The 15,521-nt window shown below is 37.6% G+C and overlaps 1 protein-coding gene across 2 annotated transcripts in view; it reads left to right on the top strand.

Annotated features, from left to right (window-relative positions):
- Positions 1-15,521, top strand: part of IL1RAPL1 (interleukin 1 receptor accessory protein like 1) — a 1,141,580-nt gene that overhangs the window by 643,561 nt on the left and 482,498 nt on the right. For both annotated transcript variants that reach the window (XM_037512572.2, XM_054695805.1), the window contains exon 4: positions 13,548-13,734. In XM_037512572.2, coding sequence (XP_037368469.2) covers positions 13,548-13,734 — 187 coding nt within the window. The remainder of the gene's footprint in view (positions 1-13,547; positions 13,735-15,521) is intronic.

The raw sequence follows: 15,521 nt of genomic DNA, 5'->3' as shown, positions 1-15,521 counted from the left end.
GCACAGGTGGTTGAGTGGCACACTGTGAAGCTGTCCACAGCCTTGGCAGTGCTGGTTCGATCCCGGCCTGCCGGCAAGAATCCCACATGGTGTGGCAGACATCTCCTGTCTTGCCCACTGCTCCCTTCAGCAGTGTATTTCATCAGTCTGCCTGTTCTGTTCCCCGCTCTGTCTCTGGTGAGTCCTCTCACCCTCCTGCGCATCTGGCCTGTACCCCAGTTCTTGTATAAATAAATAAATAAATCTTTAAAAAAACAAAAAGAAAGTACTCAAGGAAGAGATATCCAGTTAATTTTTCTGATATTTTTTATCAATGTATGAAGAAGAATTTGGGAAAACCATGCATCTTGATGAGACTGCAACGGAGTTGAAATTTTCCATTCCATAAGAGTTCTCTCTTTCTTCTTACTATTTTCATAATGAACTTTTAAGAAAGAGCAGATATTATAACTGCAACCCCTGTGTATAATAAAGCCATTTAAAAATTTGTGTAATTGTTATTTCATATGTAAAGGACATGAGAAATAATGTTACAGTATTGCTAAGGAAGTAGTTTTGACAGCTAATTATTCCACCTCCCCTCTGGCTAGAGATAGGTGTTTTTCTATGACCCATATTTCTGAAAACGCTGAATTGCAAAATGCCTATCCTATGTACACAGCTGTTGACATCTGCAATATTTAACAATCCAGTTCTAGAATTCTCTTGGTGATTCATCCATCTAAAACTTAGAGAGGAGAGCTGATAACAGACAAGCCTTCATTCATGGTGTTTTATTTATTTTTTCTCCCTACTGCCACATCTAAGGATGCTTTTCCCTTTATCCTCAGTTTCAACTGCAGCTCTTTCTAGCAATTATACGAGACAAGTTTAACTTAATTTCAAATGAATCGGACTTTGCTCCCAGAAAGGGTGTTCCATTCATACTGAACCTTTGTATAAAAATGAGAAGTTGGATCTGGAGAACAGAAATGGAAGGGGTCTATATTCACCATGGATAAGGAGATTAAATAGAAGGAGCTATGTGATTTATCTCTTTTATGAGGTGCTGCTGGAAAGGAGATTAAGCTTTTTAAAAAGTTGTGACCTTGACATGGACTCCTTATTTAGCCAGTGGTGAAATATTATGAATAATGAAGAGTATGTGAAACAATATTGAATCTAAGCGATAAGATTCAAGAGATGAGTGAGGTTGACAATCTAAGGGGATAAACCATTACTGCAGGTAGTAACAACAGTAATACATGTTTCATAGTGGTTTGTCCATTACAAAGTATGTTTACATCAACATGTTATTTACTTTACACAACAACCCTAGGAGTTAAGTATCCTTATAATTTTATCATCAGGTAGCTGAAGTTCCAAGAAGACAAATTACTTGTCCATGATCATTCCCCTTAGAATCTCCTGCCTGTGCAACCCTCTTCTGATCTTTATCACATTTGGATAAAGATTTGACCCACTTTGTTTTTCACACTTTTAATCTGTAACATCACTTTTTAGCATTATATTCTGACAACCTAAGTAGTGTTTTATTCCTACATGCTTTGTTGACAAGAACTCTTGATAAAATTGTCGTATTCTAAGCCTGTTTATATATATATATAAAAATACAAATCATTAGAGCATTTTTATTTGTTTCTGAAAAGGTCCTATTTTTGGCAAGTAAAGTTTATTACATTGCTGATATTTACACCATTTGATCCTTTAGCAACTTGGTGAGTTGTAGGTAGTTCAGATTAATGGCTGTTCTTTCTAGTTAGGGATATCTAAAAAATACTACTGACTGGAATTGATACTAAAATTTCACTGGAAGTATTGAAAAGAAATCAACTGTGAAATGCACATAAATCATATAGATTAAAAATCCTCTTCCTCAAAATGCCTTAATTATGCCTTTAAATTAAATTAATTCACAGTTTAATTTGGCTCTTTTTCTTTTCCTTTTTTTTGTTTTAGATATATAAATAAGAGGCTTTCATTCGAGGTATAAAAATGCAAAAGTACCCTAATTAATTAATTTTGGGAGTTTAGATTTGTTGTGGCTTTTTTTCTTTATTGAGATAAAATTAGCTTACAAAATGGGTATGATTTGGGGGGATAGGTTCAAACCTTCCTCAAATGTATTTTACCTTAATTTATTAAATGTACCAAGCTTAAACAGTATCTAATATCTGCAAATATATAACTATATAATGTGCTTATCTCTCTTTTTACCTCATGAGAGACTTTTAGATATTTATGTTTAATATAGACAAAACACACAAATATTTGCTGCAAAAGTTACTGTATTGCCTAGGAGCTTGTCATTAAAAATAAATTCACTCCAAGTAGTTCACTGGAGGAAAATTAACTTGGGACATAGGTTATAAATATGCTCAAAAAGCTGAAATGCCAAAACATGAGGCAATTCAAGGGTTAACAAGAGCAGGCAGCCACAACCTCCCCTATGTCTGGAGGAGGAGAGAAGAAGGCAATGGTGTTACTAGGCCAAGAAAATGAAATGACAGATCCTCTCTTAGAAAAATTCAACCAGTGTTTATGTGCATTCGGGTTGTTTCCATATTTATTGCAGTAAACAGTGCTGCAATAAATGTGGGAGTGCAAGTTTCCTTTTTGAAGTTTTCATTTCAGGTAGGTACCTAGGAGTGGAGTTACTGGGTCACGTGGCAGATCAGTTTTTAATGTTCTGAGCTACCTCCACACTGCTTTACATAAGGACTGAGCCAGTCAGCAGTCCCACCAAGACTGTAGGGGGTTCCTTTTCTCCCCAAAGTGACCAGTATTTGTCATTTCTGGGATTTATTGGTGTGAGTCATTCTCACTGGTGTGAGGTGGTGGCTTTGATTTGTGTTTCCCTGGTAAAAACTGATAATAAATATCTTTTATGTGTCTGTTTATAGTCTTTATGTCTTCTTTGGAGAGTGTTTTTTTTAGTTCTGCCAATTTTTGATTTGGTTGTTTTCTTTTTGTTGAGTTGTATGAGCTCTTTGTTGATTTTGGCTATCAATCCCTTGTCCGATGCATGGTGTGAAGCATCGAGAGGGAGTAGGGGGTGGAAGAAGGGGTAAGAACAAAGAGGGAAGGAGGCACAGTGGACTGTCGTGGAGGACTATGGGTGATTTGGTAGTAGATGTACTATGGTAGCAATACCTGATGGGGGGAGGTTATCCTAATATTACCCAATTGAAAACGTTAAATAAAAAAAAAAAATACTCCTCTCTGTTAGCTAAGATCCTCTACTAGAATAAATCTGGAATATCAATTAAAATATAAATTAATTACTTAGAAAAATTCAAACTCAAAGTCAATTTGCACGAAAACATTGAAATTGAAGGATATGTTTATGGGGTAAAGTGGCAGCAACTTGATGTGCTTTCTTATGGTACTTGCACTGTATGAAAGAGAAAAAAATATACCCACATATGGAAATTGAAATCAAGGAAATATCAAATATTGATCATTGATAGGCTAAAAATAAAACCAGGTGGCAATAAGAATTAGAAATCTTTATTGTTACTGTGAAATTTTTCATATCAATTTGATTTTTTAATATTACATTGAAAAATTAATTACCTTAATTGTTTGATTATTTGGTACCTAATTGTTTGATTATTTGGTACTTAAGATATTTTTTTGGGCACCGTAGGTCCAAAGTATTCTTACATTGCAAATATTTATGAGATGTAGGCTTCAACAGACGTAAGTCTAGAAATCAGAGAGAGCCCAGCACTGGAGATACAAATACAGGAGACAACACAGAGATGGTATATAATGGAGAGTGTTAAATAAAATACATACAGGGAAATTTAATGAGATAATACCTATAAAGTTTTTTTTTAAATCACTTTATTGAGCTATAATTCACATACAATACAAATCACCCACTTAAAGTGTACAGCTTAAGGTTTATTTATTTTGTTAAAATGCATATAACATAAAATTTACAATTTAGCCCTTTTTCATTGTATAATTTAGTGACATTAAGTATATTTACACTGTTATGCAACCATCTCCATTATCCACTTTCAGAAAATTTCATCCCCCCAAACAGAAACTGTACTCATGAAAAAGCAACTCTCTATCCCTTTATCCCTCCACCAGCCCTGGGTAATTTTTATTCAACTTTTACCTCTATGGATTTACTTATTCTAGGTACATTATATAAGTGGAATCATATATTTGTCCTTATGAGTCTAGTTTATTTTACTTAGCATAAACTGCTCAAGCTCAACTATGCTGTACGTATATCAGAATTTTATTCTTTTTAAAAGCCTGATACTATCCTGTTGTTTGTATATACCACATTTTGTTTATCCGTTCATCTTTTGATGAACTTTTTGTTTGTTTCTACCTTTTGGCTATGGTGAATGGTGCTGCTGTGAACGTTGGTGTACAAGTATCTGTTTCAGTTTCTGCATACAGTTCTTTTAAATATACATCTAGGAGTGGAATTGCTGAATGATTTGTTTAACTTTTTGAGGAACCGCTAAAATGTTTTTTCACAATGGCTGCACCATTTTTACATTTTTGCCAGCAATGTGTGTGTATGGCTTCTGTTTCTCCACATTCTGACCAACACTTCACTTCCTTTCCTTTTTTTAATAGTTTACATCCTAATGGATGTGAGGGGATTGAGCGTAAAGCTATTGGCACAGTGATCCTCTCCAAACCATTTCCTCAGAGCAGAACATAAGCTTCATAAAGCAAGTCCTTTGCTTACTCACCCCTTTCTCCCCAGCTGGGCCAGGCACATAGTCTTTGCTCAATAAACATGTAGTGACTGAATGGATGAATTTAATTTAATTTAATTTTTATTTATATAATCGCTGGGGTATAGGCCAGAGGCATGGGAGTGTGAGAGGATTCACCAGAGGCAGAGTGGGGAGCAAGAACAGGCAGACAGACTGAAAGCACTGCTGAGGGGAGCAGTGGGCGAGACAGGAGAGGTCTGCCATGCCATGTGGGAATCTCCCTGGCTGGCCAGGAATCGAACCCACGCTGCAGAGGCTGCAGACAGCTTCACAGCGCTGTGCTCAACCCACTGTGCCACCAGGGAGGCCCCAGAATGGATGGATTTTAAATGCTCAATAAGTGATTGTTAATTCACTCCTTTAATAAATCATAGTTATATGTTCATTTCCTATATTATGTGGGTTGTCTCTTGCTGGTTTTAATGGTTGTGTTTTGATTTTATGTAATTCCATGTGAAGTTTAAGAAGCAGTATGCTGAATTTATATAGAATGAAACTATCTCAAACCATAACAGGAGAAAAGGAGGTAAAAGAGTTGAAAATATATAAAATTAGAAAGTTATGCAAAAAGCAAGCAGAATCACACATGTTACCATCAAATTAAAGCACTAAGCTGGTGCTATGAATATGTAAGTCGAGTGAGGTGGGGACCATCTTTTCTTCAGGAGCATTTATGACTTCCATTTCCTTCCCCCCCCCCCCGCCCCACAACCTTTCTTAGGTGAGGAATAGTTTTCCTGCATACAGACTTGCTTTTCTGCACCTATTTGTGTACGCGAAATGTAGACCACTTTCTAAGAGTAGTGAGCACAAAGAATCCACTCTTTACATGAAACTCTGGTCATGAATTTTAACAAATAGTATATCTTTAAAACCATTTGAATCTCAAGAGTCTGCAAACATGCATCTCTGTCAACTTTACGGAATAGATTCAGTTTTTATTGTATAAGTGTAATTAGGGCTATGACATAAATGTCCTACATAGTTAAAGTAAATTAAAATCTTCACAGTGTTAACTAAAATAAAGGCCTTGCTAAAACTAAAGGAAAAGGCTCGGTATAACTAAAATAAAAGCCTTGTATGGTAGTTTGACAAGGAATTTATTAAGTTATCAAAGTGAGGGTTTGACCCTGGGAAACAGTCCAACAGATTATAGTCTGTGAGAACTTCTCCCATCACAACTCTGAGTTCATTTTATGTACCCAGTAGCATGAGAGGTGGGGTGTGATGAGCTGTGCCCTATGTTAACTTGTTTCCCAGTACAGCCTGGAAGGAGACCTCACGGTTTACAGTGGTGAAGTTTGCATGTGCTCTTGCCCAAGAATAATTCAGGCAAAGAAACACGGAACTAGATTACACATTCTGAAGCCTCTTCAATGCTAATATTCCAGGAATATTAGGGGAGAAAAAAGGTAGACAATCATTTTGAGTATACAGTTAACAGAAGACTATAGCTAAAGCTCAGATAAATTTTAAAAGAAGGGATTTCAAATGAGAAAGCACAAAATTCACATTTTTTAGGTCTTAGTATTTGTTCAATATTCTCATTCCAATCTTTTCACAAGGACTTATTTCAACCACAATTAAATCAATAGGTCCTCCAGAGATCCTCTGAAAAGGAAACGTAATCCAAACAAAAGTCACATTTAGTGTGAGTAGCTAAAAGCAGAGTGTGTGTAAGAAAGCTAAGATACTACAGTGGGTCACATGTCTGCTTTCAGGTATCACCATAAAGATAGAAAAATATTTAAATATGGGGGCAAATGAGATGGCTTTCCAGAGTAGAAATAAACTGTCAAAGTATATTGCAGGCTTAACAAACAAATTGTAAAGTTGTGTTCTCTGGGTTCAAATTTACAGTGAAGGAACCACCTTTCAGGGGCCTCAGCTCTTCTCAGCTCTGTAGTAACTACAGTTTCCAGATCATTCCTCTGTGCTGCTTTTCAGTTCCCAGATATTTGGGATACCAGAAATAATCTGTGTTGTTATTTTTTACCAAAAAACCACTTATGTACAAAAGATTATGACTTGAAAAATGACCAGTGAATATTAGAGTAGACCATGTAAAACATAGAAGCAGAAATCAATGTAAGCCTTTAAAAGTATTGCTCAAACTCCCGACTTCAGAAGGCAGGAAACGAATTCCAAACATTATGAAAAGATTATTTGCCCTAGGTACCTGAGAATTTACATAATATACAGGTTGAGTGTTTAGGTATAGGGGGTATATTTAGTAATCCTGTTACTGGTAATTCTTTTAGAGTCAGAGAGAGAGACTGAACACCATGTGTTATCATGCATTGGAGATACAATTACAGAATCATTGAAACTGTGCTACATTTCGGTGTGACATGACTTGGTTTTTATTATACTTTATCAGCTAATCAGATAATATGCAAAATTTTCCTTCCCAACATATCTTTCTTATCTCTTTACCAAAATTTCCACACCTCGATTTGTAGTTATGCAATGTTGTCATCCTTTAAAAGATAAACTTAGACTCCCCAATAGTGCCTGTATATGCCAACTCAGAATCTTTCTCCATTTCAAAGTAGCATGCTACCTAAGAAATTTATAGAGACCCTCAGTGTACTCTACTGACTTCCAGAATCTGTACTTAAAAGAAAGTATTTCAATTTTATTTTTGTTATATATTTCCTTCATGATTATGTTGAAAATATTTGTGAGTTCTTAATAGTTGCTGTATGTATATATACATATATACACAGCATGTACTAGGAAGACCCAAAAAAACCATGATATTTATTGAAGACCTGTTGTTTTGTTCCCTTTTTCTGTTCTTATTAGATTAGGGGGAGTTTAAGGACTTAAATTTTTAAAGAAATTAAAAATTCAAGCTAGATCACATTGTGCCTTTTTCCAGAAAACATCTTTTAGAATGTAAAATAATATAAAACCAGGGTTAAAACAATGTTATGTATTTGTATGTATGCAGCTGTGTGTGTAGGTAGGTAGTTTATGTGTGTAACCTAGCACTAATTATCTCTAGTGGCATATAGAAAAGAACAATGACTTAAAACTTAGGAGATGTGAATTTTCATCCCATCTCTACCACCAATAAATGTAGAACTTTGATAAGTCATTGACTTCTTTAGGCATCGTGTACCTTTGCCATAACCTCAGGAGGCTGATAGAAATAACTGAATTGTTTATATGGTCTATTGTGTGTAGAACATATGAACTTCTGAGTCACCCTTGTCAAAGAAACTAGGTCTTTTTATCCACATTAATAAATCTTCAGCACAAAAATAATTGAGCATTGCCCTTCAGTTATGAACAACTATTTCATCCTCTTACATGTATGTCATTCCTCTAGTCATTCTAGAAACATTGAAACCCGCAGTCATGGATTAACTTGTACCTAGGTTGCAGCCATCTCTTATAAACAATAACAGCCAAGTAAATATGTCCTGATGATTTTTTTTTAAAGATTTTATTTATTTATTTATTTATTTATTTATTTATTTATTTATTTTTATTTATACAAGCACTGGGTACAGTCAGAAGCATGGGAAGGTGAGAGAATTCACCAGAGCCAGAGTGGGGAACAAAACAGGCAGACTGACGAAATACACTTCTGAGGGGAGCAGCAGGCAGCAGGAGAGGTCTGTCGCACCATGTGGGACCCTCGCCAGCGACTGGGGATCGAACTGGCGCTGCAGAGGCTGCAGGCAGCTTCGCAGCCCAGCGTTCAACTGTTGCACCACCAGGGGAGGCCCTGTCCTGATGCTTTTTACCCTAAATCCTGTAGGAGCAGTCTCCTTACCACACTCACCCCATTCCACATTATTTCCCTTATGGGAAAGAGCCACAGGCTGTAGTAGTCACACTGCAAATTTGATGATGGTGGATGGAATTCTTTGCCTCGAGAGTGTGTAATTCCTTTCAGGGGGATCAGAAGTGTCACAAGTTGCTTGCTTCCTCTTAGCTTTTCTCAGTAAATAGGACTATAGTGTTCATTGGATGTTGCTTTATTTTTAGCTTTTTAAATCACCTCCTGATGAACAGAAACAGTAAACAAGTATTAAAACATTGAAAGTAATTTGAAAATAGTGCTATCCCGGGGAGTCTGGAATTCCAGACATTATCAGACAGTTGTAAGTCAGCGGTCACCTCACAGGAAGTCAGGAAAATAAGAATGCCTAAGTGTGCTCCTCTGGAGCCACTTCCTGAAAATTAAGGGTCAATTGCATTTATAGAAGAGACCAAGGGAGCGTATGCAGTGAGGAGTCCATATTTGTCATCAACTTAATTCATTCTTGTCCAACCCACTCGAATATGCCAGAGAAAAAAAAATGAAAGATTTATCAGAGTTTCTGTGCTTCACACTAATTAAACACCAAGTGAGTGAAGATATCATTGTGGTGATACTGTCTTATCTACCCTCTAATCAAACACTGTGTAGGCAAACTGCGAAATGGAAATATGAAGGAAGTCAGGAGAAGGGATGCAGTACTGATAATAAAGTGTAACACTTGCTGAGTGTCAGACGGCACTGTTCTAAGTTCTTTAGGTGTTTTAACATGTTTGATTCCCGCAACAATCTTTGGGTGTCTGGGTTCTTTGGTATCATTTTCTTCTTTATATATGTGAGGAAATGTAAGTCTAAGGAGTCAAGAAACTCCCTACTTTTCAAAACTAATGGGTGAAATCTTGCTCTTCACTTGACTGTGTGTGTGTGTGTGTGTGTGTGTGTGTGTCTGATGTTAGATACCAGGAGGTTTGATAAAACCAACAACAAAAAAAGTAATCAGTTTTAAGGAGAAAGAAAACCTAATATTCATGAAGTTAAAATATTAATGTAAAGGTTCAATATTAGAATTCACTGATCTACTTCTTAGAAAAGTCTATTCTTAAAGAATTCTAACATGTACAAATAGCAGTCCTATTCTGAAACATGTATATTTTCTCAAGACACATTTGAGTGTGTCCTAAGGTAGTTAATAGCTCCACTTGGATAATTAATTTTTTTTCTGAAAAAAAAATATTATCTTCAATTGAGCCTAGAAAAGTATGCTGTCATCTGTACAGGAGTAAAATTAATAAATAATGCATGAGCTATATTGCTGGCAAAGCCAGAAAGGATTGTTTTTCCATTTGGCTGTAAAACTCAAGCTTAAATTTAACACACTTTCCTTTCTCTCAAAGCTGTTTCATTTTCAGCATTTTCATGCTCTACCTTTTCTCATTTTCATCTGAAAAATTTCTTCATCATTTTGAATGACTCTCTCCTCCCTTTGCTCCTTCACAGCCATGTTGATTCTATGCCATACATATATTTTTAACATGATCCCTCCTTTGTATCCCAGTGGGCATCGTCTTTGTTGGAACTGCCATTTTTTTCCTGAATGAATGAATGCAGTTGCTTTCTAATTCATCTCACTGCACAAAGTCCTTGGGCAAACCAATTCAATTTTAATCACTGCAATCAGAAAATTTTTCCCCAGATTCAAATTTCATAATTTCCCAACATAAAGTAAAAACTCTTTCAGGGTCTCCCCTGCTGGCGCAGGTGGTTGAGCGCCATGCTGTGAAGCTGTCCGGAGCCTCTGCTGCGCTGGTTCGATCCTGGCTGGCTGGCGGGGGTCCCACATGGCACATCAGACCTCTCCTGTCTCACCTGCTGCTCCCCTCAGCAGTGTATTTCATCAGTCTGCCTGTTCTGTTCCCCGCTCTGTCTCCAGTGAATCCTCTCACCCTCCCGCGCATCGGGCCTGTACCCCGATTCTTGTATAAATAAATAAATAAATAAATAAATAAATAAATAAATCTTAAAAAAACACTCTTCCAGGGGTTAACATAACTTTCAGTCTGGACCCTGTGCAACAGTCAGTCCCTTCTATTCCGTCTTAACTACTTTATAATCCAGCCATACCAATTTATTTGCAATTCCTCAAACATGACAAGTTATTTCATGCCTTCAACCCTTTGTGCATACTTGTTCACTGAAAGTCTCTCTTAAAATTGCCAAGTTCTCACTCTTTACGACCACCAAGTATCACCATTTGTGACATCTTGTTGTTTCTTTCTTTGACACTACTGTGGTAGTACATAAACTCTGTGGTACTTATCACATTGAATTTCAACTATTGGTTCTTGTATGTGAAACTTCTCCTGGATTGTGGTGAGATGAGGACAAGGAATATGTATCATCATTCTAGTGAAATTGCTGAACACAAATTTTTCAGGATTTTTCAGGCTACTGAATCACTTTGTTTAATGGTTAATGGTCTTGAACCTATGAAGTAGCATTGGGGACTCCATAATATTTGAAACTATAAATATATACAGTCAATAACTCTTCATTCTAATTTGTAGAAATTATCTTTGCTACTCAATATAAATTGAATAACTAAAAAAAAAAAAAAAACCTGTTGGGCCTCCCTGGTGGTGCAGCAGTTTGAGCGCTGGGCTGCAAAGCTACCCACAGCCTCTGCAGCACCGGTTCGATCCCTGGCCACCAGTGAGGGTCCCACATGGCGCGCAGACCTCTCCTGCCGCTCCCGCTACTCCCCTCAGCAGTGTCCTATGTCTGTCTGCCTGTTCTGCTCCTGGCTCTGGCTCTGGTGAGTTCTCTTACCCTCCTGCGCTTCTGACTGTACCCAGTGCTTGTATAAATAAATAAATAAATCTTTTAAAAAAATAAAAACTTTTTACTGCCTCTAATCACAACACTTCCAATACCAGATATATAGGATTTTTTCCTACATCCAGCAACTCTGCAACAATGGGGTGGATTGTATTATAATTTAATTCAGTTTTGACACTATCCACCTGGAGTTTCCAAAAGATCCCAAGGGTGAAAGCCTCAGTCCCACAAGTTTGCTGCTCACACTATAATTCAGAGACCAGTTGCAGTTTCAGGTTGTCACCTGTGCTTCTGATAGACTTGCTATAGATAGACTTGCTACACATCCTCCTCCTTGGACTCAGTCATTTTCAGGAATGGCTCACAAAACTCAGGAAATAGTGTACTTACTATTGCTAACTTATCACAAAAGATGTTACAAAGGATAGGTGAACAACCAGAAGGAAGAGGCATTTAGTGCAAGGTATAGGGAAAGAGGCAAAGAGCTTCCAGCTCTTCCCAGGTGGGTTTGCCACCCAACCATCACCTCCAGGTGTTCACCAACCCAGAAGCCCATCAAATCTTTTTTTGTACAGGTTCTTAGTCTTTTGTTCCTACAGCTTTATCTCCAGTATCTGCCCACTTCCTGAAGCTCATTGGGGAGGTTGAAAGTTCAAACCTTCTGATCAATCGGGTCTTTCTGGAGACCAATCCCATCTTGGGGCTCCCTAGGGATGCCACCCTCAATCAACTCATAAGGTCAGGTATGATCTGAGGGGCTCTACTTGAATAACTAACACATGCCTATCATTCAGGATATCCCAAGAGTTTCAGACAACACCAAATGTATATATATTTTTAGTATTACAATTAACCTAGATATTTTCTGGCCATTCTCATCATGTCATATTAGCATTTTTAAAAAGTGAGAACACGGCCTCCCTGGCGGTGCAGGCAGTTGAGCACAGTGCTGTGAAGCTGTCTGCGGCCTCTGCAGCAGGGGTTCGATAACTGGCCAGCTGGGGAGATACCCACATGGCGCAGCAGACCTCTCCTGTCTCCCCTGCTGCTCCCCTCAGCAGTATATTTCAGTCAGTCTGCCTGTTCTGCTCCCCACTCTGTCTCTGGTGAATCCTCTCACCTTCCCGCCCATCTGGCCTGTAACCCGGTTCTTGTATGCATGAATAAATAAATCTTTTTAAATAAATAAATAAAAATTTAAAAAAAGGTGAGAACCTGAAACAAGGAGCTGCTTAATTGTCAGATGTTTTATTCCTCTTTATTCCCATTGCCTCCACCATACCTGACACATTATCATTGTTCATTGACTGTTCAAAGACTTAAATTGCAAGATAGTATAATTTACATTAATACTTCCTTTGGTCCTAAATCCTTCATGGAGAACTCTGAACATGATTTTTATTCTCATGCATTCGAAGTTATAAACCTGATTTCAAGGAACCAGCAAGGAGTAAAATGATATGCTGATTTAATGAGCTGATTCTGTAGAATTATCTATCAAGAAGGGTTTGTTCTTAAATAATGAGTTACAGTTTCCCCTTGTCTGACAATCTGAACTCATTGGCCAAACACAAATGGATCTAGGTCACTAAAGATAATGATTTTGCCATACTTTTATTCAAGACTGCTTTCCACCCAGGCTCATTGAGAATCTCCTCTACTATCAAGATACCCAGTACCACAGGCAATGAGCAACCTCATTCCTGTCCTTCCATTACACTTAACAAGTCAGTGACATTTTTCTACGTATTCCTCGAGTTTGCCAATTTTTGCATAAACCCACACTTGACTGTTTTCTGGCCTAAATCTTTCTTTACTCCTTTTATTTCTCTGGATGCCAAAATCTCCATTGAACATATTTTTGAACCAAACCTGTCTATAATGCAAAACTTGTTTCCCCTGGGAAACAAAAGATAAGCAGATGGTTTCACAGAAACAAGCACTATTTAGTTAAGTGACAAGGGAGAAACGTGGAATTAGCCCCGATACTTTAATGTTACTTAATCTATGATTAATCTATGTTGCATTCTCTCTCTCTCTCTCTCTCTCTTTCTCTCTCTCTTTCTCTCTCTCTCTCTCTTTCTCTCTCTCTTCCTCATACCTAAATGAATTAAATGCACTACCTTTGCAACACTTGCTTTTTGTTCACATCAGTTTGCCATATTTATTCTGCTTTCTTACAGAAACTCCACCTACTGTATGAAAGTATCCATCTCACTGACAGTGGGTGAAAATGACACTGGGCTGTGCTACAATTCCAAGATGAAGTACTTTGATAAAGCTGAACTTAGCAAAAGCAAAGAAATTTCATGCCGTGACATAGAAGATTTTTTACTGCCAACCAGAGAACCTGAAATCCTTTGGTATAAGGTATGGACTGTGGTTGATTTTATTGCTTATGAATATATTAGTATGTACCATGTTCTTGGACAAGTTAGATAAAAAAATTAAATAAGAGTGATATAGTTCGGCTCCATCTTCCTGACATAATACAGCAAGTTGTGCTGTCCCTTAAAAGGTTTCAAACCAGTGGTTTTGGTAAATGCCAGTGAATATATGACTTAGTAGTCCATTATAATAAGCTGCTGTGTATATCTTTATACCTAGATTATGACAATTCTTAAAAGTCTTTGGTAATCTGTAATGGTAATTTCAGAAAGTAAAATATGTTAAGTATTCATTTCAAAGCTCTTCATGTTAGCTGTCTAAAATATCTCCAGGGGGCCTCTCCTGGTGGCGCAGTGGTTGAGTGCTGGGCTGCAAAGCTGCCCACAGCCTCTGCAGCACCGATTTGATCCCCGGCCCCTGGGTGAGGGTCCCACATGGCACGCAGACCTCTCCTGCCGCCAGCTGCTCCCCTCAGCAGTGTACTTTGTCACTCTGCCTGTTCTGCTCTCCTTCTGGCTCTGGTGAATTCTCTCACCCTCCCGTGCTTCTGACTGTACCCAGTGCTTGTTTAAATAAATAAATAAATAAATCTTTAAAAAAATAAATAAAATATCCCCAGGGCCTCCCTGGTGGCGCAGCGGGTTGAGTGCCACACTGTGAAGCTGTCCGCAGCCTCTGCAGTGCGGGTTTGATTCCCAGCCGGCCAGGGAGTTACCTACATGGCGCAGCAGACCTCGCCTGCATTGCCCGCTGCTCCCCTCAGCAGTGTCTTCTGTCCATCTGCCTGTTCTGCTCCCCGCTCTGTCTTGGGTGAATCCTCTCACCCTCCTGCGCCTCTGACTGTACCCCAGTTCTTGTATAAATAAATACATCTTTTTTAAAAATTAAATAAATAAAATATCCCCAATAAGAAGGTGAAGGACTCATTTGCTTCTGTGATAAAATGGTACCCTAATTTTATTGGAATGTTCTGTTTAGTGGAAGCGTCTTTGCCCCTACTCTAATTCTTTTCATCTAAAACATACATAATTTTAAGAAATCTGATGAAAATTTATAACACTGTACAAATAGTATTAAAGTAACTTATTTTTCAAAAACCAAAAGAAACTTAAAGGAGAATAATCTTAACTCCTGCCCTTTCCATTTCATCATAGACTTTCACTGAATTTCAAGATTTACTTGTTCTCTTTAGCTTTTCTATACCATCAGAGACATTGTTGTTATTGAACCTAATATAATAAAATCTGGGGTATTTTATATGCATGATTTAAAGATTTCTAGTGTAAAATCTCTTTGTCCATCTTGTTGGAGGTGGGAATAGAAGAAGCTAGACTCTTAGTTGCTGGATCTACAAATGTCAGCATGCAGAACGTAAGCCCTCATGAGTGACTGCTCAGGAATTCAAGACTTGTTAGAAATGAAACAAGAAACAAATATTTTTACAGTTTTTAAAGGATTCTATAAAATTACCACTGACCCTCTCTGAATAAGACTTAATTTTTATTCCATGTAATAAACAATGAAGGATTCAAAACACCAGGAGAACTGCCGAAATATTTTTTCTACTTTTCTCTTGGATTTCTATTATCATAGAAATATGCTAAACAGACTTCAAATATTAATCCCACTGACTTCTGTGCCTGTGCAGATGAATTTGATGTTTTCCTCTTTTTTTTTTTTTTTGCTAGTTTCTCACCCTAATTCTCTGTGGTTGGCCTGCTTTCCAGTTGGCAGATTCTCAGCAAGCCCTGATGATAGCTTCAATGGGG

The sequence above is a fragment of the Talpa occidentalis genome, unplaced genomic scaffold (genome assembly GCF_014898055.3).
Source record: "Talpa occidentalis isolate TD23 unplaced genomic scaffold, MPIMG_talOcc4v2.1 talOcc4.15, whole genome shotgun sequence".
Taxonomy (NCBI): domain Eukaryota; kingdom Metazoa; phylum Chordata; class Mammalia; order Eulipotyphla; family Talpidae; genus Talpa; species Talpa occidentalis.
Note: the sequence above shows the minus strand (reverse complement) of the source record. Positions and strands in the feature narration are given on the sequence as shown.